General features: G+C 68.6%; 10 protein-coding genes across 10 annotated transcripts; 5 read left to right on the top strand and 5 right to left on the bottom strand.

The window, feature by feature from the left end:
* Nucleotides 1-158: 158 nt before the first annotated feature.
* MICPUN_108045 (predicted protein) lies at nt 159-1,190 on the top strand. Its single transcript, XM_002501214.1, has 2 exons — nt 159-732; nt 904-1,190. Exons 1-2 carry the CDS (start codon nt 319-321, stop codon nt 1,138-1,140), a joined length of 651 nt encoding a protein of 216 aa, XP_002501260.1. The 5' UTR covers nt 159-318; the 3' UTR covers nt 1,141-1,190.
* A 98-nt stretch (nt 1,191-1,288) lies between these two features.
* MICPUN_74175 (predicted protein) lies at nt 1,289-1,775 on the top strand (the record flags this gene model as incomplete). Its single annotated transcript, XM_002501215.1, has 3 exons — nt 1,289-1,421; nt 1,533-1,578; nt 1,676-1,775. Coding segments are annotated over 3 exons (279 nt in total), but the record flags the coding sequence as incomplete, so codon positions are not given.
* Nucleotides 1,776-1,966: 191 nt separating this feature from the next.
* Nucleotides 1,967-4,333, bottom strand: MICPUN_99903 (predicted protein; the record flags this gene model as incomplete). The annotated part of the gene is made up of 1 exon (XM_002501594.1): nt 1,967-4,333. One exon carries the CDS (start codon nt 4,331-4,333, stop codon nt 1,967-1,969), a length of 2,367 nt encoding a protein of 788 aa, XP_002501640.1.
* A 101-nt stretch (nt 4,334-4,434) lies between these two features.
* On the bottom strand, nt 4,435-5,576 carry MICPUN_57610 (predicted protein; the record flags this gene model as incomplete). Its single annotated transcript, XM_002501595.1, has 1 exon — nt 4,435-5,576. One exon carries the CDS (start codon nt 5,574-5,576, stop codon nt 4,509-4,511), a length of 1,068 nt encoding a protein of 355 aa, XP_002501641.1. The 3' UTR covers nt 4,435-4,508.
* Nucleotides 5,577-6,539: 963 nt separating this feature from the next.
* MICPUN_67391 (predicted protein) lies at nt 6,540-7,536 on the top strand (the record flags this gene model as incomplete). Its single annotated transcript, XM_002501216.1, has 1 exon — nt 6,540-7,536. A coding segment is annotated over one exon (997 nt), but the record flags the coding sequence as incomplete, so codon positions are not given.
* Nucleotides 7,537-8,878: 1,342 nt separating this feature from the next.
* Nucleotides 8,879-9,544, bottom strand: MICPUN_57612 (predicted protein; the record flags this gene model as incomplete). The annotated part of the gene is made up of 1 exon (XM_002501596.1): nt 8,879-9,544. The coding sequence occupies one exon, from the start codon at nt 9,542-9,544 to the stop codon at nt 8,879-8,881; it is 666 nt and encodes a 221-aa protein (XP_002501642.1).
* Nucleotides 9,545-9,764: 220 nt separating this feature from the next.
* On the top strand, nt 9,765-11,489 carry MICPUN_57613 (predicted protein; the record flags this gene model as incomplete). The annotated part of the gene is made up of 1 exon (XM_002501217.1): nt 9,765-11,489. The coding sequence occupies one exon, from the start codon at nt 9,765-9,767 to the stop codon at nt 11,487-11,489; it is 1,725 nt and encodes a 574-aa protein (XP_002501263.1).
* Nucleotides 11,490-11,527: 38 nt separating this feature from the next.
* On the bottom strand, nt 11,528-16,865 carry MICPUN_99906 (predicted protein; the record flags this gene model as incomplete). The annotated part of the gene is made up of 2 exons (XM_002501597.1): nt 11,528-12,748; nt 12,786-16,865. 2 exons carry the CDS (start codon nt 16,863-16,865, stop codon nt 11,528-11,530), a joined length of 5,301 nt encoding a protein of 1,766 aa, XP_002501643.1.
* A 178-nt stretch (nt 16,866-17,043) lies between these two features.
* Nucleotides 17,044-21,115, top strand: MICPUN_57616 (predicted protein; the record flags this gene model as incomplete). The annotated part of the gene is made up of 2 exons (XM_002501218.1): nt 17,044-17,101; nt 17,278-21,115. The coding sequence occupies 2 exons, from the start codon at nt 17,044-17,046 to the stop codon at nt 21,045-21,047; spliced, it is 3,828 nt and encodes a 1,275-aa protein (XP_002501264.1). The 3' UTR covers nt 21,048-21,115.
* Nucleotides 21,116-21,140: 25 nt separating this feature from the next.
* On the bottom strand, nt 21,141-22,055 carry MICPUN_57617 (predicted protein; the record flags this gene model as incomplete). Its single annotated transcript, XM_002501598.1, has 1 exon — nt 21,141-22,055. One exon carries the CDS (start codon nt 22,053-22,055, stop codon nt 21,141-21,143), a length of 915 nt encoding a protein of 304 aa, XP_002501644.1.
* Nucleotides 22,056-22,143: the final 88 nt, after the last annotated feature.

Here is a 22,143-nt window from a genome sequence, read left to right on the forward strand (position 1 = left end):
GTCTGGAAGTGCCCGATTACCCGCCCCGTCGTCACCTTATCGGGATAACGTCAACCTCCGGAACGTCATCATCCCGAACCGACAGACCGACCACATCGACGAGATCAGCTCGGGTTTGAACTGGCGCAGATCTGGGCGCCCTTCCGCCCCACTCCTCCGGCACGCGAGCGCGGACCCGACCGCGTCGCACGGCCGCCCGCGAGCGCTTGCGTTCCCCGTCGCCGTTCCGTCCCGGCGCGAACCCGCCGCCGCCGCGAGTCGAGCGCGCGTTCACCCGCCGAACCCTCCCTTAGGCCTAACGCAAGGAGGGTGCCCAAAATGGCGAACAGGGACACCGCGCTCTCGAGGGAGCAGCACGCCTTTCTCCAGGCCCTCATGGCCAAAGGCGCGATGCCGGAGAAGTCCGCCAAGAGGTTGTACGCGGAGATCGCGAGCATGGATCCCGCCGAGGCGAACAAGACGTTCTCGCGGTTCTGGAACCCCATCGCCAGCGCGCTCGGATACCTCGACCTCGACATCCGCGTGATCCGGTACCAGGAGGACCAGCAGCTGTACATTGGGGTGGTGAACAAGACGGGCGGGGAAGCGGCCAAGCTGGCGACTCGGCTGACCCCGGAGCAGATCGCGCTGTTTCGCGTGGTGCTGGACGAGATTATGCGCGACGATGGGACCGTGGAGAGGGGCGTGGACGTCATAACCGCGCTCAACGCCACGCAGGTCGCGCCCACGCAGGTGCGTCGACGCGTGACGAACGAACCGTCTTGTTCAAAACCTTGGCACCCCGCGATTCGCCGCCCGGGAGGGTGGACGAAACCTCGGCACCCCGACTCGCCCAGCGTCCGATCCCTCGAACCACGCACTGACCAAACGACGTATCCATCCTCCGTTGGACGATTTTCGCAGGGCGAGACGCAAGGAGACGGGGGCCTGTCGCAGGCGCAGACGCAGAGCGTGGCCAAGATGAGCAAGATGGAGAAGGAGGCGACGCTGAAACAGCTGTGCAAAGACGGCTGGCTGACGCAGGCGGACGACGAGGCGGGCTTCCTCAAGCTCGGCGTCCGGGCTTTCCTGGAGCTGAAGGAGTTTCTGCTGGAGCAGGCGCCGGAGCGCGCGAGGGCCAAGTGGGAGAGGATGCTTTAGTTGGGCGGTGTGAGACGAGTAGATTGTAAACGACGATTGTTCCAACCTCCCGTCTGCCCCGTCGACGACGAAACCGAGCGGCGGATTTGATCTTCGCGTCACACGCGCTCGCGGCGGACGGCGGCACTCTTCCGGTGCTCGGGACGACATGCCGGTGCGGATTCGACTCGCCCGCTACGGGCACAGGAACCATCCGTTCTATCGGATATACGTGGCGGACTCGAGAGCGCCGAGGGACGGGAGGCACCTCGAGATCGTGGGGCACTACGATCCCAAGCCGGGTGCGTCCATCCGCCCACCCGCACCGCCCGCCGCGCCGCGCCCAACCCGTCCATCGCGTTCACGCCGCGCGCACGCATCGACTGACGCGCACGCCATCCTCCTCCCGACAGAGATCGACGGAAACAAGCACCTCGGGCTGAAGATCGACCGCGTGAAGTGAGCCCCCGACCCGTCCCTCCTCGTCGGCTCCTTAGGGTTCCGTGAGTGCCGTCCGACGCGACTGACCCACCCGCCCCTCTCTCGCCTTGGACAGGTATTGGCTCTCGGTCGGCGCGCAACCCTCGGACACGGTGGCGAGACTCTTGGGACAGGCGGGCATCATACCGCCGCCGCCGAGGAAAGGCGGCGGCAGGCCCGGCGCGGCGCCCGCGACCGGGCGGGGATTCGCGGCGTCAGCCTTCAGGGAACTTTGATCCTAAACATCATATCGCAGTGAAGGGACCACTCTCTAGCTTCATCTGACGATCCATCGCCCTTCACGACTATCGTAACCCCTAGCTCTAGCATTCGACTGTAACACTCCACGTGTACCATCATATTCACCTCACATCCACTTGGGAAAGGACGCGACGAAGGCGTCGAACGCGCTAGAAGCCGGCGCGTCCTCGACGTTGTCGCCGGACTCATCGCCAGCCGCGTCCCCCTTCGTCGCCGCCCCGCGCCCACTCGCCGCCGCCCCACCACCCACCCGCGTCGACCCGCCCCGATCGAGCGACGGAAAGTACGCCGCGACATCGGGGCCCATCACCTGCTCCACGAGGTCGAACCCGCCGCACACGCTCGTCGCGCCGACGACAAAGTCCACGCCCATTCGCATCTTATCCGACGACATGAATCGAAGGCACGAAATCTCCGCTCGCGTCACGCCGCCGACGAAGAACACGACGCACGTGGGCCGCCTCCCTGGACCCCGCCGAGGAGGTTTAGGGTTAGGGTTGTGTTGGTCTAACCCTAACCCGCCCGCCGTTCCCACCGCGCGCTCCCTTCGCCGCTGGAACACCCTCGCGTCGACGGCTGTCACGGCTGGCGATCCATCGTTTGGGTCGAAGCCCTGCGTGTACTCGAAATGGGGCCCGGGGAGCGCGCGAAGGACGTCGTCGATGAGGCGAAAGGACCCCGCGAGGGCGTGGTGGATCAGCCTGCATGACGCGGGCGCGTAGCCGCTGTGCGAGAACGCGTACGCCACGTCGCTCGGGTCGTGGTCGTCGACGTCGTCCACCACCAGCGCGAGGGGCTTGCGAATAGCGGGAAACGCCCTGGCGTGCGCGGATTTGTCCTCCCTCGTCGCGAGCCAACCGCACTGTTCCATGGCGCCGAACACCGTGAGAATGCGCGAGCCGTACGCGCGGAGCATGTCGAGCCGCACGGGTTCGAGCTTGGCGGCGGGGATCCCGCCGTGGGTCAGGGACGCGAGCGCGAGGAGCCGCGCGGCTCGCCGCGGGTCGTCGCCGGAGGTGTGGACAAGATTCCGGAGGTGTTCCAGAATCTTGTCGAGGTCCCTACCCTCGACGCACATGCGCTCCACCTCCAGGCCGCGCATGAAGGCCGAGTTGTCGTCCGCGGAGGCGCCCGCGCCCCCCCTCGTCGTCTCGAGGCAACGCTTGGCGAGGTTGCTGTGCAGCTCCAGCCCCTGCTTCTCGCCGAGCTTCTTCACGAACCCGCCGATCTCGCCAACCGTCTGATCCTGAACCTTCCCGCCCTTGATCGTCTCGTACTCGCGCTGCATCGACGACGTCTTCTCCTTCAACGCGTCGCACGCCCGCCCGAAGTTCAGGTCCCGAAGCTCGCGAAACAACGCGTCGTTCGAGTTGAGCCGGACCCGCGTCGACGACCCGTCGTCGCCCGTAACCTCAACCGCGCCGTTTACAATCCCCACGGCTTCGTCCACGAACCCCTCGTACGTCAGCTGCGTGCACAGCGGCGTGACCGGGTCGACGTCGCGGTCGATGATGAGGAGTACGTCGATGGCGGGCGCGGGGGGCGGGGCCGGGTCCTCGACGCCGGGGTGCGCGGGCCGAAACCTCCGGCCCCGCCTGTCCCTCTCGCGTCCTTTGTCGTCGTCGTCGTTCGGGTCGTCGTTCGGGTCGTCGTTCTCGTCGCTCTCGGAGGACGAATCATAATCCGACGCGTGCCCGTTTCCCGGGAATAGCGACGGGTTGAGCGCCGGGTCGCTCGCGAAGGCTTCGCGGCGCATCCGCTCCATCGCCTCGGCGATCTCCTTCGCCGCGGTACCCTTCCCTTTGACCACCGTCGCCCATCCGCACCTGCGCTGCAGCGCGTGCAGCGCCCTCGCGCACTGCTTGACGCAGCTCACGTCGCCCTCGAGTGTCAGGTCCCTCCACGCCTCGTCGCAGTCCGCGACGAAGACGTCGGGCTCGAGCGGCACGAGGTCGACGGCGCATTCGCGGCGGATGAGGAGATCGTGGACTCCGAGGCGTCGAAGCTCGCCCTCGCACGCGTCGGTGGATGCCGGGGCGAAGCACACCGTCATGTTGGGGACCCGCGGGGGCGGGGGCACGTCCGGATTGTACGTCTCGCTCCGCGGGTCCCACAGCGCCGGGTCGTCGCCGTGTTGCTCGCGGTGCTCCGCCCGGTCCAACTCGTTGTCGAGGATGACGCCTCGCACCGTCTCGTTGAGCGCGGCCATGAGCGCGACCCGGGGTTTGACCATGAACACGATCTCGTCGCACTCCGTCTCCACGCTGCCGCCCTCGAGCTGGTACAGGCCGTCCACCCCGTGCTCGGTGAGCTCGGACATGGTGCACAGCGAGGTGAGCGTGGGCGCGAACGACGGGTCCATGACGAGCGCCTTTCGCCCCGGTCGCGCGTCCAGCGCGGAGAGGATCGCGTCGCGCGCGGCGGACCGGGCGGACTCGAGGTCGATGACCGCATCGCTCAGGTCCACCGCCATCCCGAACCCCCGTTCCGCGCGACACGAACTGAGCCGCGCGGGGCCTCGGCGTCAAACCACGATTCGCACTCGTGTGGAGACACGGCACGCGCATTCAGAATGAGAGCAACGCCAACTAAAAATCTCAACCGCACCCGACGCAGCGCCGTCGAGTGCGTCTCGCTATCGCGCTCGACTATCGCCGCAAACTACCCAGCCCGGCCCCGACGCCGCCCTCGCGACGTGCACCGCCCGTCGGTGACGACCACCGCCCATCGGCAGCCGCGAAACCCCATCCGTCTGATGAGACTCCGGCGAACGATCCTCCGTCCGATCCGAATCCTCCCGGATGGGCGGCGTCGTACCTAGCCACCTCGGCGCGAATACCCCACGAGCCCGCCTCGGGGTAATCCGACGCCCGCGCCTCCGCGACCGCCGGTGACATCGCGGGTCCAAACGCGGTCGCCCTCGCGCTGACGCTCGCGACGTCGACCCGCGCGGATAGCTCAAAAGCTTGAGTCTGAGCGGCCTCCCTCCGTTGTTGACTTTGACTCTCCCTCGCATCGTCGACAGCTGTGCCCGCGGCGCTCGCGACGAAGGCGTCCGGGTACACCAGGTTCCTCCGTTTCTTGCGCGTGTTCAACCCCAGCGACGCCATCAGGTCCCCGATCTGTCTCTCCTGCCGCGCCTTCGCCGGATCGAGCGCCAGCGACGCGCGCCACTCCGCGGCGTTTCTCGCATTCGCCGGCGCATCCGCAAACGCTCGTGACGCCGACACGAGCGCGTTCTTCGCCGTGACGACGTCGCCAAGGGCTGCTGGGCTCGACGGGTTCCCGGCGGCGTCCGCTCGTCCGCCCGGCGATCTCGGCGATAGACCGAGGGCGGCGCGCACGGCCTCGGCCGAGTCGGCGGTACCCGCCGGCGACGTCGCGCCCGCCGCTCCGTCGTCCGCGCGGTCTCCACCGCGTGCATCATCGTCCCGCGTGGGTGCCCGCACGGTCGGGCTGTCGAGTCCCGCCATTCGCGCGGCCGCCGCGGGCGGGATCCTCGGCGCGGGCGGCGGCGGCCTGAACGCGTTCGGCTTGGGCGCCTCGTACAGCGGCGGCCTGTCGCTCGCGTCCCACTCGTGCTGCCAGCTGTGTTCCAGCCGGCGGGGCGCCGGGGGCTTGGGCGGAGGCGCGAGGTGGAACGCGGGACCCGCGTACATCTCCTTGGCGCGCCGCTCCTCCGGATCCGCGGGCTTCCCGCAGCACTTGCACGACATCTTCGAGCGTTCCTCCGCGGCGTCCTCGGCGGCGCACGGCGGCGCGCGACCCGAAACGCGTCGAGCGGTGCGCGCGCGTGGGTCCGCGACTGCGCTCGCTTTCGGCGGTGCCGAGAAGTTCGTTCCCGAAACCGCCAACGGTCAAGCGAAAGACTCGCCGGTGTCGGAGCTCAGTCTCGAGACGGTGGGTGCCGCCCCGCGGTCCACAGCCGCGCGCGCCATGGCGACCACGGCCCGGCGCAAGAAGGCGGAGGCGCTCCTCGACGCGGTCGGCGGCGATGTCTCGAAGGCGATACGCGCGGGGAAATCGACGGAGCTGCCGCTCAGGGGAGGTGCGCGCCGCGCCGGTCATCGTCGGATCCTTCTCGGCGGCGGCGGCGGTGGCGCCGTCGTCAATCCGCCACCGTCTCGTCCGCGCCCTTCCGTCCACCCCTCGTTCCCGTCCCAATCCCCGACTCAAATCTCGAACCCTCCCACCGCCTCCATCGCGCAGAGCACTTCTTCTGCAACAACTTCCCGACGTTCGCGACCAAGGTGAAGGCGCTGCGCGCCAGGTGCGGCGCGTTGCTCGAGACCATGGGGGTGCCCGGCGCCGGCGCGGGCGCGACCGATCCGGACCTGGCGACGCGATGCGACTACGACGACGACCTGTGCCAGTCCGTCGTCGCGGTCATCGACGATCACCTCGACGCCGTGGACCACCAGCTCGCGGAGGCGCACGTCGCGGGCGCGGGCGGGTACACCGGCCCGGCCCCGACGCGCGGCTCCAAGGGTGCCCCGGGCGTCGGCATCCTCGACGCCAACAGAGCGCGAGGAGGAGTCCGACCCGGCGCGTCCTCCGCGTTCGTCGCGAGACGGCCGCAGGATTTCTTCGACGTCCCCGTCGACAACTCCAACGCCCCGTTCCTACCCCCGCCGCCCGTCACGCACGCCGACCCGCGCTCGTACGTACCGAGCCCCGGGGCGCATCCGCTTCGCGAGGAGCTCGACGATCTGACGTACTCGGATGACGTAACAACGGCACCCGCCGCGCCGATCGCCCCGGCGCCCACCGACGCCACGCCCTGCGTCTTCGTCGACACCCCCGAGGCCCTGGAGGACATGGTGGCGCACCTCGACAAGTCAAACGAGATGGCGGTGGACCTGGAGCACCACTCGTACCGTTCGTTCCAGGGGTTCACGTGCGTCATACAAGTCTCGACGCGGCGAATGGATTTCGTCGTGGACGCGTTGGAGCTCAGGGGGTTGATTCGTGACGCGCTCGGGCCGGTGATGGCGGACCCGCGCGTGATGAAGGTGTTCCACGGCGCGGACATGGACGTCCAGTGGCTGCAGCGCGATTTCGGGATATACGTCGTCGGCATGTTCGACACGGGACAGGCGGCGAGGGTGCTCGAGCTCCCGAGCAAGGGTCTCGCGTACCTCCTCGATCACTACTGTTCGGTCAAGGCGGATAAGAGGTTTCAGCTCGCGGACTGGCGAGTTCGGCCGCTCAGCGAGGAGATGATATCGTACGCGCGCGGGGACACGCACCACTTGCTGTACGTGTACGACCGACTGAGGCAGCAGCTCGACGCCGTGGGTAGAGGCGACGGGTCCAAGCCGTTTCGTGATTTGATCCGGACGACTCTGGACAGGTCGAGGGACGTGTGCGCCACGCTGTACGAGAAACCCGTGACGCATCCGCTGACGTACCACGCGGACTACCGCAAGAACAGGGACGCTGGGGACCTGGACCTTCCCAGGCTGGCGGTGTACGCGGCGCTGCACGGCTGGCGCGACGAGCGGTGCAGGGCGGAGGATGAGTCGATTGGGTACGTGATGCCGAGGGCGCTGATGCTGAGACTGGCGAGGGAGGCGCCGACGAACCCTCGCGCGTTGCTCGCGGTGACCAGGGGGGATTCACCGCTGGTCGCCAAGCACTCCGGTGAGCTCGTGGACATCATATCGCGCGCTTTAGCGGCGGGTGAGCCGCCGGCCATGCCCCCAACCGCGGGGGAGGAGTGGGCCAGGGCGGAGGAGGAGAGGAAAAACAGGACGGAGGAGAAAAAGGAGAAGGAGAAGAAGGAGGAGGAGGAGGAGGAGGAGGGAGTACGGGAGGAGACGCGAGCGGACGCGCCGGTACCCGCGGCGGAGATTGGCGGCGAGGCTGGAGGCGCGAGCGTTACGACGAGCGTTACTACGAGCGCGATGGCCGCCATGATGGGAACGACGCCAACCAATCGCGGCGGCGAACCAATCGCGGCTCCCGTCGTTACCGCCGCCGCCGTCGCCCCCGGCGAGGTGCCCCGAAGCTCCATGGCCCGCCTGCTCTCGGCACCATCGGCACCCTCGGCACCATCATCGGCACCCGCGGGCGACGACGACGACGACGACGCGAAGGCGTTGAGGGCGGCGTCTCGCGTCGCGGAGAAACTTCGCGCCGCGCCGGTGCCGCTCGCCGAGCTCTTCCCCCACTGGCACCGCGCCAAGGGCGTCGTTAACGACGAGGTCGAACCGGTCCCGACGAGCGGTACCAAACGCGTCGCCGGCGGGCACGCGTGGGCGCAGCGCAAGAACAAGGAGGAGGCGGAGCGCGCCGCCGCCGCCGCGATCGAGGACGGCGCCGGCGACGTGGTGACGAGGACCCCGGGGGCAAAGGCGGACGCCGAAAAGACCAAAACAAAGGACGCTGCGCGGGTGACGCTTCCCGGGGGGTACACCGCGCCCGCCCCGCTTCGCAAGGGCGCCGTCGGCCTCGGTACGAAGCGCGAGGCGCAGCGGGAGGAGGCTGAGCGCGAGGCGGTCGTCAAGGCTCGCGCGGAGGAGGCGAGGAACGCGCTCGCGTCGAGGCGAAAGGCGGCGATGGCGTCGATGATGGACTCCTCCGACGAGAGCACCGACGAGGACGAAGACGCTCGCGCCAAGGGCGTGAGCAGAGCGGACCAGGCGGAGCTTCTCGCCATCGGCAAGGGCGGTTTCGACTTTGCCGCCGCGGCGGCGGCGGTGTTACCCGACGGGGGCTCGTTCAGGACGCTGGGCGCCGAGGCGAGGGGGGGCAAGAGGCGGAGAGGTAAAGGGAGCGGCGGCGGGCGGGGCGGCGGGCGGGGCGATGGGAGGAAGGAGCAGAGGAAGAGGGCGCCGGGGTTGATCGAGACGGTCAAGCCCGGGAAGAAGTCCAAGGCGTTCCCTCGCTCCGGCGAAAAGTCGGCGACGTTCAGGTGACGCGAAGCCGAGCGAGCGAGCGCGGCGAAGTGTCGGAGACTTGAGTTGGGACGAGTACGCCCTAAGGTTAAGGTACCTTCGTGAAAGAACGTAAAACATCACCCCTGCGACCGAGCCCACCCCGGTACTTCGTCGGATGCCAGCCACGCCGCTTCTTCCTCCGTGTTCGTCCGTCCCATGGCTTTGTTCCTGTGCGGGAACCGTCCGAACCTCGCGACGACGTCCCTGTGCGCGATGATGTGCGGCCTGGCGAAGTTGGCGCACGCCTCGTCTTTCGCCATGACGACGTCGTTGAGCGCGAGACTCAGGTCGTGGTCGGCGAGCGATTCGCTGTGCAGAAACGGCGATCCGATGAAGTGAAGGACCGCGCCGGGGAGGCTGTCCACCAGCGCGTCGTCGCGCGCCATCCTCCGCGAGAGCTCCAGCGCCATGTGGTCGCACGAGAACGCGCGGTCGGTACCCCTGAAGCAGTTGCGCGTGAGCTGGTCGAACAAAATCACCTTCGCTATGCTCGCGTGGGGCTCGTCCCTCCATCGCGGGTCGGCGTCCTCGATGGTCCCGGCCGCGGCGGCCTCGATGGTGGAGACGAACCGCATGCACGAGGCGTCCGCGCGCGTTCCCGCGTACCACAGCGTGCCCGCCATCTTCCCCATGAACGCCGTGTCGTTCAGCAGGTGCCTCTTCGCGGCGTCGGTGTACGCGTCGGTGAACCAGAACTCGAGAACCTCGATGGGCGACTTGAGCGATCGGTCATCGTGATCCATGGCGGGAGCGGCGGCGGCGGTGGGAGGCGCGCGGCTCTTGGCGATCCGGGACGGGGTGCGGAGCTTGGCGAGCGCGCGTGCGAGGTGCGTCGCGGTCGTCGCTCGGAGCATGTGCGTGCGCCCGTTGTGAGACGAGGCGCGAAACTAACAACAGGTACCGGGAAAATATAACGCTACTCGATTTTGACCATCAGGGAAGGGGGCGCGCGCCGCGGGGTCGATGGACGATGCGGAGAAGCAGCGACGGCGCAAGCTCGCCCTGCAGAAGCTCGCGCGTGTGTTCAAGGGCGATGAACCCGCGCGGCGACCGGCGTCGAACGCCTACGGCGTCCTCGCCGAGCGCAAGATCCTCACCACCATCTTGAGAACCACGACGCAGCCCGAGATTGCTTCCCTGGTCCGCGACAGGCTCGCGGTGATATCGCTGGATTCCGACTCCGACGCCGACGACGCCCCGACGTCCGCCCCCGCCGCCGCGGCGAACGAGGCCAAGGCGCGCCTCGAGGCTGAAAAATCCGCGGAAGTCACGACGTGGCTGCGAGAGGTCGCCAACGGGACGAGGCCGGTGCCCGGCATCCTGGCGTCGCCCGAGTACTGGGAGGAGCTCGGCGCGCCCGCGAAGGACGCCGCGAACGCGCGCGGCCGCGAGCGGTACCGCGCCCGGATGAAGCTGCGCGCCAGGTGCGAGCCAGCGCTGGCGCCCGGAGAGACGATCGTTTGGCCGCACCTCGGCGACGACTACAACGACGAGCGCCTGAGCCTCATCCGGCAACACCTTCGGGAGAATGGCTACGCACAGTTTCCATCCTTCGCGGTGGCCGCGCCGGACGCAGACGAGAACGGCGGCGCGAACGGCGGCGAGGTCGTCGCGGGTCCAGATGCGCAAGGTCGATCGGCGACGCCGGGATTCGAACCTCCGACCTCCCTGCTGCGCGAGCGCGGCAGCTGGCGGTGGGAGGGCGCTCGCGTCCCGGTCAAGGCTGACGACGGCGCGCGGAGAGATTTGCTCCAGTCGGTGGTGGATCGGATGCGACGTTTCGGCGCGTGGTCCCCCGCCGCGGCGTTCATGTACGACGCCACGTGGCAGATCATCGACGCGGCGTTCGACGTCGCCGGGGTTTTGCTCGACGCGGACCCGGACGATGGGGAGGTGACGCTGGAGCCGTCGTGCTTCGCGTGGGCGCTTCGATGCGTAGACGAGGACGACACAGCTGGCGGCGAGAACGGGAAGAACGGGACCGGGAACGTCGCGGGTTCGATCCCCGGCGGTAACTTTTCCCTGCCGCACCGGGACTACCCCGCGTCCGAGGCGTGGAACGCGACCTCGGACTCGCCCAACCTGGTCAGCGCGTGGATCCCGCTCACCGACGCCACCACCGACAACGGCTGCATGTACGCGTTACCCCGTTACGCGGATGCGCATTGGTCGGACCCAACTCACCCCGACCACCTCGCGCCGGCGACGAGGGAAGAAGGCGGCGGCACAACCCTTCGCTTCGACGTCGCGAGGGCGGTGCCGATGATCGCCAAGGCCGGGTCGGTGTGCGCGTGGGCGGGGCAGACGGTGCACTGGGGGGGCGCGTGCGGGCTCAGAAGCGACGAGTGCGACTGGAACACGCGAGCCATTCCCAGGAGAAGCGTGGCGTGCACGTTTCGGTTGGCGAATAAGGACAAGAGCGAGGGCAAGGGCGAGGGCAAGGGCAAGGGGGCGGCGAAGAAGGGAACCGACTTCACGCAGGGATCCAGCGCGCTCGCGCCGATGACCCGCGATGAGTGCAGGCGATTGACTCTGGAGGGACGGTTTCGGCTCCTCGCGCAGTCTCTTTTGCTGTACTCCGGTTGGCACCCCGTGCCGGGCGCGCTGCGGGCGGAGACGATCGAGCTGGAGAGGCGGGACGGCATCAGGCGGCTGAGGCTCGGCGGGAGCGATCGCAGGGTGGAGTAGCTAGCGAGCCACTAGCTAGGGCCCGAAGGTATCAAGAGTCACGAGTCTACGTTTGCGAGAACGCGCAGCACCTTCCTCGCGCGCTCCGCGCCGATCCCTTTGCCTCGGTTACCCTCCCCCGCCGCGTCCCTCATCCGCTCCAACGGTCCCCCTCGCAGACCCGCCGCGTAGAGCAGGAACATCGCGAAGGCGTCGTCGTCAACCTCCGACTCGTCGCACGCGTTGTGAATGAGCCAGTTTTGCACGTTCTTGTCAAGTTTCCACCCGTTGGCGGGTTTGAACCCCTCGGGCGGTCGATCGCCCCTCTCCTGCGTCGCCTCGGACCATCGCGCGAGGTACTCGAGGTGCGCGTCGGGGTCGCGGAGGCGCTTCGGAGCCCTCCCGGCGTCGCTCGCCTTCTTCGACACGCGCTTTCGCTTCTTTTCCTTCTTTTCCTTCTTTTCCTTCTCGCCGTCGCCTCCGTTCGCGTCGTCGCCGTCCCTTCCGCCGTCCGCCCCGCCTTCCGTTCCCGTGCGTCCGATGCTCGACGTTGTCGCCTCGTCGCCGTCGCGAAAGCGTATCTTCCTCGGCGCCGACGTCGCGTCTTCCGCCGATTGAGTCCGCCCCGCCTCCGATGGGTCGGATCCGATGACGCCCTCCGCCTCGGAGGCGGCTCGCTTCGCCTCGCGCCTCGCGCGTCGCTTCTCGTATCCCTTCATCCCCGCCGCGGTGAACACGCGCCCGGGCTTGGGCGACGCGCACTTGAAGCACGCGAGTCGCTTGGCGAAGTTGGACTTGCCGCACTTGGCGCACGTCCAGTCGGCCCTGTTGGGATTGCTCGCGTCGACGGCGGCGGCGGTGGCGGTGGCGCCGGAACCCGCGCCGGCCCTCGCCTCCTTGTTGCGCGCGGCGTTGGCCACGGCCCGAAGGATCGCGGGTGGGGTGTACTTGCCCCCTGCTTTCGTCCCGATGCCCTTCAAGATGGGCTCCTTCGATGCCCCGTGAGGGGCGCGAGAGGGTGCCTCGGCGCCGGCGCGATTTTGATGCGCGGCGGGTCGATGGCCATGGAGAGGGGCGGACGCGGGGACGGGCTTGACGGGCGCGCTCGCGAGCGATTTCGCGTCGAGAGTTTTGCCCTCCGCGGCAGCCTTGGCGGCAGCCGCCGCCATGCGACGAGCCTTGCGGGCTTCAGTGGCGACCATGGCGCGTGTAACAGTGGCGACAGGCGAAGAAAGTAGATTGACGAGTGGCTCGAGCAGTCGAGTGCATCTCAAATGCATCTGAGGGTCAATATTGATACGCAATCGCCGACGAGACCCTGGTGAAGCACGGCGCCGCGAGCGCGTGCGCCCTCTGAATCTGTTCCACCCCGCCGCCGCACCGCACCGCGTACTCGGCGCACGACGCCGCCCGGGCGCCGCGGCGCTCCAGATCCGGCGGGAGCAACCTCGCGAGCGCGTCGCGCTCCCCGTCGAGAACCGAAACCTCAACCGGCCGAGAACGAAGCCTCTCCAGCGCCTCCTCGTCCTCGGCGCGGCCCTCCTCCTCGTCGTCGTCGCCGCCGCCGCCGTCGCGAACGACCGGAGGGTGCTCGGCGCGTGCGTCGGGGCCGCGGGTCGCCGCCGCCGCCGCAGCAGCCGCAGCAGCAGCCGCCCGCTTCTTCTTTTCCGCCACCGCCGCGTTGTGCTCGTCCCTTCTCTCCTCATCCGCCGCCGCGACGCGCAGAACCTCCTCTAGGAGCCTCGCGCTCACTCCCGGCAGCCTGTGCCGCAGCGCCTCGCCCCTCGCCACGCACCGCTCCGCGCGCTGGAGCTCGCCCGCGAGCGAGGCGTAATCGCTCTCCGTCGCCGGAGAACCTCGCGAGTTGTTAAACACAGAGCGAGCAACGTCGGCGGCTCTCGCCAGGTACCGCGGACACGGCGCCAGCGTCGCGCCCTTGGCCCTGGCGTACAGGTTTCCCACCGCGGACGTCGCCGCCGCGCACAGCTGGGCGAAAATTTCCGGCGGCGGCGCCTGCTCCAGGTGGTGCAGCGCCTTCTCGCCCTCCTTGATGGGATCGAAGAGGGGTTTTTGTCTCGACGCCGGGAGACGCGGGGAGTCGCGCCACAGCGTCCGCCACGCGTTCCCCTCGTTGCGCATGCGCTCGGAGAGGCACCCGGTGGGCGCGAGCGGGGACTTCGACCCTTTGCGAACCCTCTCGTCGCCGTTCTCGTCGGAGATCCAATCGCGAGGCGAGTGCCACCGGACGAAATCCGCCAGGCACGAGCCCGGGTTTGCCGCTTTGAAAGCGGACATGTCGGACACCAGCATGTCCGACTGCATCTTGAGCCGGATCGCCCGCCCGTCCTCGGTGTCCCCCAACGCGGACAGCGCCGCCTCGCGCTCGCGCATCATGTCCTCGGTGTACAGCGGCGGGAGCTGCGCGATCGGTTCCGCCATGAGCCGGTGCGGCGGCTTGAGCATCCGAAGTCCGCCGGGCATCTCCCCCTTGACGCCCTCGGGCGGCGCGTCGGGGTCGCCGTCCACGTCGCCGTCGTCCCATCGCCATCCGCCGTCCGTCTCGCCGTCGGACGCGCTCCCGTACTCCTCCGATCTCGTCTCGTCCAGTGCGTCGTCACCGGCGGACTCCTCGGGCCGAACGGGGGGTTTTTCGTCGATTTGTTTTTCGTCGGTTTTCGTACCCTCGGCGGCGCCCGTTCTCGTCGTCTTGTCCGCGATGGCGCCGCCGAGCATCGACGTCAGGTCGATGTCGTCGTCCGGGTCCGCCCACCCGTTCCCACCCTTCGCGTCGTTCGCGTTGGCGTCGTTCCAGACGTCGTCCTCGGCGTCGCCCCAGCCGTCGGCGGTGGCGTCCTCCCAAGCCTGCGCGCCCGCGGAATCTTGCGAGACAATGGCCGACTGCATCACGGAACCCGCGAGCGGCGTGGGGCCCAACTTCGCAACCCCGCTCTCGGCAAACTCCGCCTCCGCCCTGGCTTTGCGCCTGTGAATGCACGCGTTGATCATCTGCAGCTTCTGGTGCATGGCGCACGCGAGTATGTCCGGCGCGGTTTCGCCGGAGGAGGAGCCGTCCATTCGGGGTAAGGGCACGCCCCGGTCCCAGTGCGCGAACCGAACCTCGCGCACGAACCTCTGCCACAGGATCGCCACCGCGCGAACGTTGCCGAACTGCATGGCGTGTAGCGCCACCCTGGCGAGCAGACTGTCCGGCGGCGCGCTCTTCTGCGGCGTGGGGAACAGAGCCTCCGGCCCGCTCCTCCTAAATTTTTCGTCGTCGTTCGCGTCGTTCGCCGCCTCGTCGGCGTCCGCCTCGGCGCCCGTCTCGGGACTCTTCGCCGGCGCCCTTCGCCCCGCGTCTCGCCTAGGTCCTCCCGTGTCGAACACGTCCCGAAGCACGTCCTGCACCACGCTCTCCGGGGGCACGCGCGGCGGAACCCCGACGCCGAATCCGTCGTCGGCATCGTACCTCGACCCGACCTCGTCCCAATACTCCGGCGACGCCAGCCGGGACATCGTGTCCGCGCCGGGCGCCGCGCGCACGCCGCCGGCGCTGGCGAAGAGCCACAGCATCTCGGCCAGGCCGACGCCGCCCGGGCCGTCGTCTCTGCCGTCGACGTCGCCCTTATTATCGTAAAAGGAGTTGGACGTTTGCGACGATTCGGAAAAGATACCCGCGCCGATATCGAACCGCTTCGCCGCCGCGCTCAGCTCCCCGGCCATGCCGCCGCTGCCGTCCTCCCTGAAGGCGCCGGTCGGGACCGCCCTGAGGGTCCAGAGCGGCGCCTTCTCGGGTTCGAGCAGGTCCTTCCCGTCCCTTCGCTCGCGGCCGCGTTCTTCGTCGGAATCTTCGTCTTCGGAGCCGGAGCCGCCGAGGTAGATGTAATCGCGGTCGACGAGCGAGCCCAACGGAGCGTCCACCCAGCACGCGTCCAGCTCGACGCTCTCCCACGGATCGTCCAGCGCGGCCCACGGCGCCCAGGGCGCCTCGTCGTCCCACTCGTTCAGCGTGATGCCAAAATCGGAACCGTCCGACTCGGACCCGCCCTTTTTGTCCTCAGCCGCTCTATTCGCCCCCTTCCTGCCAAATCCCCGCACTCGCTGCCCACCCGCGAGCGCCATGAACGCCGCCCCGGGCCGCGCCTCGTCGGAGTCGGTGTCGGAGCCGTCGCTCGAGAAACCCCAGCCGTCGCCGTCGCCCCAACCGGTCCCGCGCGAACGGCGCTCGTCGAACGCGACTCCGGTTTTCAAACTCTTCTTCTTTCGTTTTTCATACTTGGCGCGCTCCGCGGCCCAGCGCCTGTTCGTCGGGAACGTCAGCCTCGCCGTCGCCCTCGCCTTCGCCATGCGCTCCCGCGTCGCCCTGTCCCAGTCCACGTGCTCGAGCGTCTCCTCGAGCGTCTTCGCGAGCCCAGCGAGCGACCGCCCCCTGGCTTTCTCCGCGACGACGCCGGCGAGAGAATCCGTCTCAATCTTCATCCCCCAGCCCCCCGCGTCCTTGGTGATACCCCCGGCCCGTCCCAGAAACGCGCCGCGCGAGGGTCCGCCGGTGGGCGCCACGATGGCCCAGCACGAGGGCGCGGCGGTGTTCACCAGAGCGATGTTCACCGCGCTCACGACGGTGGCTGTCTCGTCACCGCCGGAGAAGCACCGCGAGTACGACGACGGGGGCTCCACGACGATGAACGGGCAACCCACGCCCAGCCACCGCTGGATCCCGGACGTGCCCCCGGCGTTATCCTCCGCCGCGTCGCAGTAGAACCTGTGCGTCAGCAGGGACTTGGCACCCCGGGACTTGGCACCTCGGGACTCGGCACCTCGGGACTCGGCGCCCCGGGACTCGGCGGGGCCGGCGGAGGATTCGTGGGATGCGACGGCGTCGGGTCGGTCCCCGCGTCGTTCATGGAAGACGTTCGGGGGCGAGTGCTTGGGGTAGTAGAGGATGACGGCGTACGGGTCGGGTCGAAAGTGGTCCATCTTGTGGTGGATCAGCGTGCGGAGGCATCGGAGATCCCGGCCGCCGTGCTCCGGCCTGGCGCACCGCGACGATTGCGCCGCGAGATCCTCGTCGGAGAGACGGAGCCACCTGCGGACGACGGACTCGATGTTGTGGACGGCGCGCTCCCACGGGGTCTTGATGCTGAAGTCGTCCCACCCGCCGTGATGCTCGGAGTCGTCCTCGTCGTCTGCGTCGTCGTCGTCCGCGTCGTCATCGGACGGCGGATCACCGAGGGTGTCGGGGCGCTGGGACTCCGATTCGCGTCGCTCCTGCGCGGCTAAAACCTCCCTCGCGAAGTCGTCGTCCGCGGTGGGGTGGTCGGCCGAGGGTGTACGGTCGACGGGCGCGGGCTCGGTGCCGTCGTCGCCGTCGCTCAGGTCCCACCCGTCCGGATCGTCCATCGTTCCGTCAAGGTGCGCCCCTCCCTCTGCTTCGCCCGAACTAACATCATTCCCGTCCGGCGATCGAGCTGAGCTGGAGCGCTCTCTGCTGTATTTTTGTAAGTGTCTCCCCCCGCCTCGGCCCGATCTGGCGCACAACGCCCGCGCGGATCGAAAGAGCCACGGACGGACGATGACAATGTCCGGGTCGGCGGCGCTCGGTGCGATCCTCGAGAAGATCTCGAGCCATGACAAAGGTGCGCGACCCATCGAACCGCGTAACCCATCGACCCATCGAACGACCACGACGTCAGATCTGGTCGCATCCGACGGCGACGAGACCCGACCGAGCCTTCGCGCTCGGACCCGACCGACTCGGCCCGAACCTGACGGCCCGACCGCCCCACCTCTCACGCGCACCATCGCGCCGCAGATTACCGGTACATGGGCACCTCGGACCTGCTCGCGGAGCTCTCAAAGGACTCCTTCCGCGCCACCCCCGAAGTCGAGCGGAAGGTCACCGAGGTGGTCCTGAAGCAGCTCGACGATCAATCCGCGGACGTGTCCTCCCTGGCGGTCAAGTGCATCCCGCCGCTCGTCAAGGGCGCGAGCGAGAAGACGACGGAGACGGTCATCGACGCGCTGTGCGCCAAGCTCGCGATGACCGCCAAGTCGGACGCCCAGCGAAGGGACGCGGGCGTCATCGGGCTCAAATCCCTCGTCGCCGAACTCGGAGATTCCCACCCGGCGTCCGGCGCCGTCGTCGCGTCACTCGCCCCGAAGCTCGTCGCCTTCTTCGCGGGTAAATCCACCGACGAACCCGACGCCGCAGTCGTCGGCGACGTCCTGGACATCCTCCGCGCCGCCGCGACGTCGCACGGCCGCGCCATGGCGCCGCACCACGCGGCGACCCGCGACGCCCTCCTCGCGTACCTCAAAAGCGACGGCCGCGTCGCGAAGAAGCGCGCCGCGCAGTGCCTCGCCGCGCTCGCCGCGTCCTTCACCGACGCAGCGGCGGCGGCCACGGTGGACGACGTCCTCGGTGAGCTCAGCGCCTGCACCGCCTCCGCGGGCTCGAGGGGGGGAGCCGGTGACGAGCGGGCGCTGTGGGCGTGGCTGCTCGGCGCGCTGGCGAGGTGCGCCAACGCCGGTTTGGAATTTTCAAAGAAGATTGCGGGCGCGACGCCCGCCGTCGCGGAGCTCTGCGAGCGCGCACGCGGGGAGGAGGAGGAGCCCACGAGGGAGGCGTGTCTGCAGGCGCTCGAGGCGTTCGCGGCTCGGTGCCCCGGGGAGTGCGCGGTTCACCTCGCGCGTGTGCAGTGCCTCGCATCGGACCTGACGTCCTACGACCCAAACTGCGACGACGACGACGACGACGACGACGACCTCGGCGACTCGGCCGCGGACGCCGGAGACGACGCCGCGGACGAGGACATGGACGACGACGAGTACGGCGACGAGGAGTACAGCGACGACGAGGACGACTCGAGCTGGAAGATTCGAAGGGCGGCGGTCAAGACTGTCGCCGCGGTTGCCAGGGCGTCGCCCGCGACGCTGGAGCAAAACTTTGCGAAAATCGCGTCCAAGATGCTCGGGCGTCTGCGGCGCGAGCGCGAGGAGAGCGTCAAGCTGGACGTGTTCGAGGCGCTCGAGGACATCGTTCGGACCTGCGCCGGGCACGGGGAATCGTTGGAGGCGGCCGCGCGGGCGTGTGCTCCGCGAATCGCCCGCGCGGCGACGGCGAGGCTCTTGGACAGAACCTCAGGCGCCAAAGTTAAGACGGCGGCGCTCCGACTGACGCGCGAAACCGCGGCGGCGCTCCCGGGCTCGCTCGAATCGTCCCTCCAAACGCTCGTCACCGCGCTCGCCACCGTGCTCGCGCCGAACGGCGGGCCCGCGGCTGGGGGAAGCGCTTTGAAAGTCGAGGCGCTCGCGTTGGCCGGGCTCGTATTTTCGACGCGCGGGGGCCAACCCACAGATCCCGCGTTTGTCGACTCCCTCGCGCCGCACATCTTCGCCGCCGCGGGGGATAAGTACTACAAGGTGGCCGCGGAGGCGCTGCGCGCGTGCAGGGCGCTCGTGCCCGTCGTGGAACGCGACGCGAGGTGGCACGCGGCGGCGCTGGCGGAGGCGGCGTTGTCGCGGGTGGGCGCGACGGACCAGGACCAGGAGGTGAAGGACGCCGCCATCTCGTGCGCCGGTACGTGCGCGGCGAGGCTCGGTGACGTCATGGGCGCGGACTTGAAGCGGTGCATCGGCCTGCTTCTGGACAGGCTCAAGAACGAGATCACGAGGCTGGCGGCGGTCAAGGCGATCGGGGCGGTGGCAAAGTCGGAGCTGCGTCTGGACATGGGCGACTACGCGGCGACGGCGGCGACTGCGCTGGCTGGATTTCTTCGCAAGACGAACCGGCCGCTGCGGCTGGCTTGCCTCGCCGCGCTCGAAGCGCTGGTGTCGAAGCACTCCGGATCGCTGAGCGACGCCGAGGTCACCGTCGCGGTGGTGGAGGCGGCGGAGTTGGTGACGGACGGTGACCTGGCCATCGCCGGGTCGGCGCTGTCGGTTCTTGAGTCGGTTCTTGAGTCGACGGCGTTTCCAAACGCAGCTGCCGCGGTGTGCGAGAAGGCGCTTCCCGCGGCGCTAACGCTGGTTCGCTCGGCGCTGATGCAGTCGCACGCGTTACACGCGCTCACCTCGTTCTTCGCCGCACTCGTCGCCGCGAACCTTCCCGCGGTCAAAGCGGATGATTTGCTCGCGAGGTTGATGGACGGCGGGTCGGGGAGCGACGGGGCGGGCGGGTCGGAGACGATGAAGGCGGAGGGGGAGGCGGCCGCCGTCGCGGGTCGCACCGCGGCCGTCTGCGTCGCCGCCGTCTGCGCGGGCGTGAACGACGCCAAGCACACGTCCGCCACGGCCGCCGCGCTGGTGAAGCAGCTCGGCGATCCCGCGAGCCTCGCCGAGAAGGATTTACTGGCGCTCTTCTGCCTCGGCGAGCTCGGAAAGGCGGCTGATTTATCAAACGTCGCCGGCATCGAAGCCGCGCTGCTCGGCGCGCTGGACGCACCGGGCGAGGAGCTCAAGTCCGCCGCGTCCGTCGCGCTCGGCGGGGTGGCGACGGGCGGGCGCGGCAAGTTCCTTCCGATGATATTAAGCCACGTGGCGAACGAGTCGCACAAACACCAGTACTCGCTCTTCCTGTCCTTGCGCGAGGTTATTCGCAACGGCGGCGTCGATCAAGCGGCGGAGGATGCGAGTCGAACGCTCGAAATTCTGTTTGCCAACGCCGGCAGCGAGGAGGAGGGCGTGCGCAACGTCGTGGCCGAGTGTCTAGGTTTGTTGGCCGTGGGTGACGCGTCATCTCTCGCGCCCGCACTCGCCGAGAAGGTCTCGAGCGGGGACGCGAGGACTCGAGCCACGTCGGTGCTCGCGATGAAATACGCCGCGCTCGCCTTAAAAGCGGATGACTCATCAAACGCGGTGGCGGTGTTCGCGCAAGTGCTCCCTAAGTTCGTGGGTTCGATTCCGTTGAGGGACGAGGACAGGGACGTCAGGCGCGCGGCGGTGCAGACGCTCAGCGCCGCGGCGCACGCCGCGCCCGCGCTCGCGAGGCCCATCCTCGCCGACGCGTTACCCGCGGTTTTCGAACAAACCGTCATCGACGAATCGGGCGTTCGCGTCGTGGACCTCGGCCCGTTCAAGCACACCGTGGACGACGGTTTGGAGCTTCGAAAAGCCGCGTTCGAGTGTTGCGACACCCTTCTCGACGCGTGCCTCCCCGCGGACTCGTTGGCCAACGCCGGCGAATCGATTTCTGGATGCGCCTCCGGGTACGTCGCCGCGCTCGTCACCGGCCTCGGCGACCACTACGACGTGAAGATGGTATCCCACGCGTTGCTGGCCAAGCTCGCGACGCGACCGGGCGCCTCCGCGGTGCTCCTCCAGCGGTTGAAGGAGCTGGTGGATCCGATGGGCAAGACGCTGACGGCGAAGCTCAAAAGCGACGCGGTGAAGCAGGAGATTGATCGCAACGAGGACCTCGTGCGGTCGTGCCTGAGGGCGGTGGACGCGTGCGAGGCGCACCTGGCGGGAGCGTCGAACGATCCGGCGTTCGCGGAGTTCATCGCCAAGACGGTCAACGGGGAGAGGACGGCGGCGAAGTACGCCGCGATCAAGGCCGAGGCCAAGGCTGCGGACAAGAATTGACGGGGGCGATCGACGCCGCGGGACGAGTTTTGCGAAACAACTTTTACAAGCCCAAAAAATATAAAGCCCTCTCGGCGCTCGCTCCTCCGTCTCTCATCTGGTCCTGATGTTGTAGTCCGCGTTGTGCATGTTGAGATCCTTCTCGAAGTCCATCGCGTCTTCGACCCTCTTGCCCATGTGCAGCAACCTCGCCGCGCGCTCGCTCACGCCGAGCGCCGGCATCTGCTCCTCGCAGTAGTTGTCCCACGCCCAAGCCGCCTCCTGAAGCTCCCACCGCAGTCGAGCCCTATCCGCCGCCTCTCGCATCGCGAGAAACGCGCTCGTCTTCCCGCCGCTCGTCTCAACCTCCAACGCGAGGTCCACGATGGCCTGCTGGATCGGCGGCAGCACCTGGTCGGGCGGCGCGGGGTTCATCGACTCCAGGTGTTCGATCCTCCGCTCCCGAGCCCGCTCCGCGACTTCGAGCACGAGGGCGAATTGGTTATCCGTGTTGTCCTTCACGTACCCGGTGAGGTCAAAGTACTCGCCGTCGGAGAAACCAAACTCTTTCGGTTGGCGCAGGTTTAGCCGCTGCACCTTCTCGAGCACGCTGCCGTCCGGGGCGTCGACCGCCTTGTACTCGGGTTCGTACCAGTCCTCGTCGTTTTCAAACCAAGACGCGCCCGCGTCGGCGATTATGTCGTCCCGAGTCCAGTCCCGATCGCGAGGATCGTTGGAGCCGCGTCCCAGGAGCTCCATGTCGGCACGTTCCCGGTCGTCGATGCGTTTGCGCATCTCCGTCGCGGCGTCGATCCACATGTTCGCCGCGTCCCCGTCGTCGTCGCTCTCGTCGTCCCCCGCGGCGCGCGCGTTCGAGCCGTCGTCATCCGCGACGCCGCCGCCGCGGCGCACCGCGGCTCGGCGCTGATCCGGGGTGATGGAGACGCCGAGGTCGTCGGCGTCGTCGTCCGCCCAGGCGCGGCCCATGAAGCCGGGGTAGTCGTCGTCGTCGTCGTCCGCGATGTCCATGAGGTCATCGTCCGTGTCGAGGTCCGCGCGCGACGCGGCGGCGGCGAAACGCCCCGCGCGGAGGCGGCGGCTCGAGGGACGTGACGCG

Source organism: Micromonas commoda, chromosome 4 (assembly GCF_000090985.2).
Source record: "Micromonas commoda chromosome 4, complete sequence".
NCBI lineage: Eukaryota > Viridiplantae > Chlorophyta > Mamiellophyceae > Mamiellales > Mamiellaceae > Micromonas > Micromonas commoda.

Coding starts and splice junctions, on each gene's coding strand:
- MICPUN_108045 (XM_002501214.1), top strand. CDS start 319: ATGGCGAACAGGGACACCGCGCTCTCGAGGGAGCAGCACGCCTTTCTC. Junction 733..903: donor CGCAGGTCGCGCCCACGCAG/GTGCGTCGACGC, acceptor CGATTTTCGCAG/GGCGAGACGCAAGGAGACGG.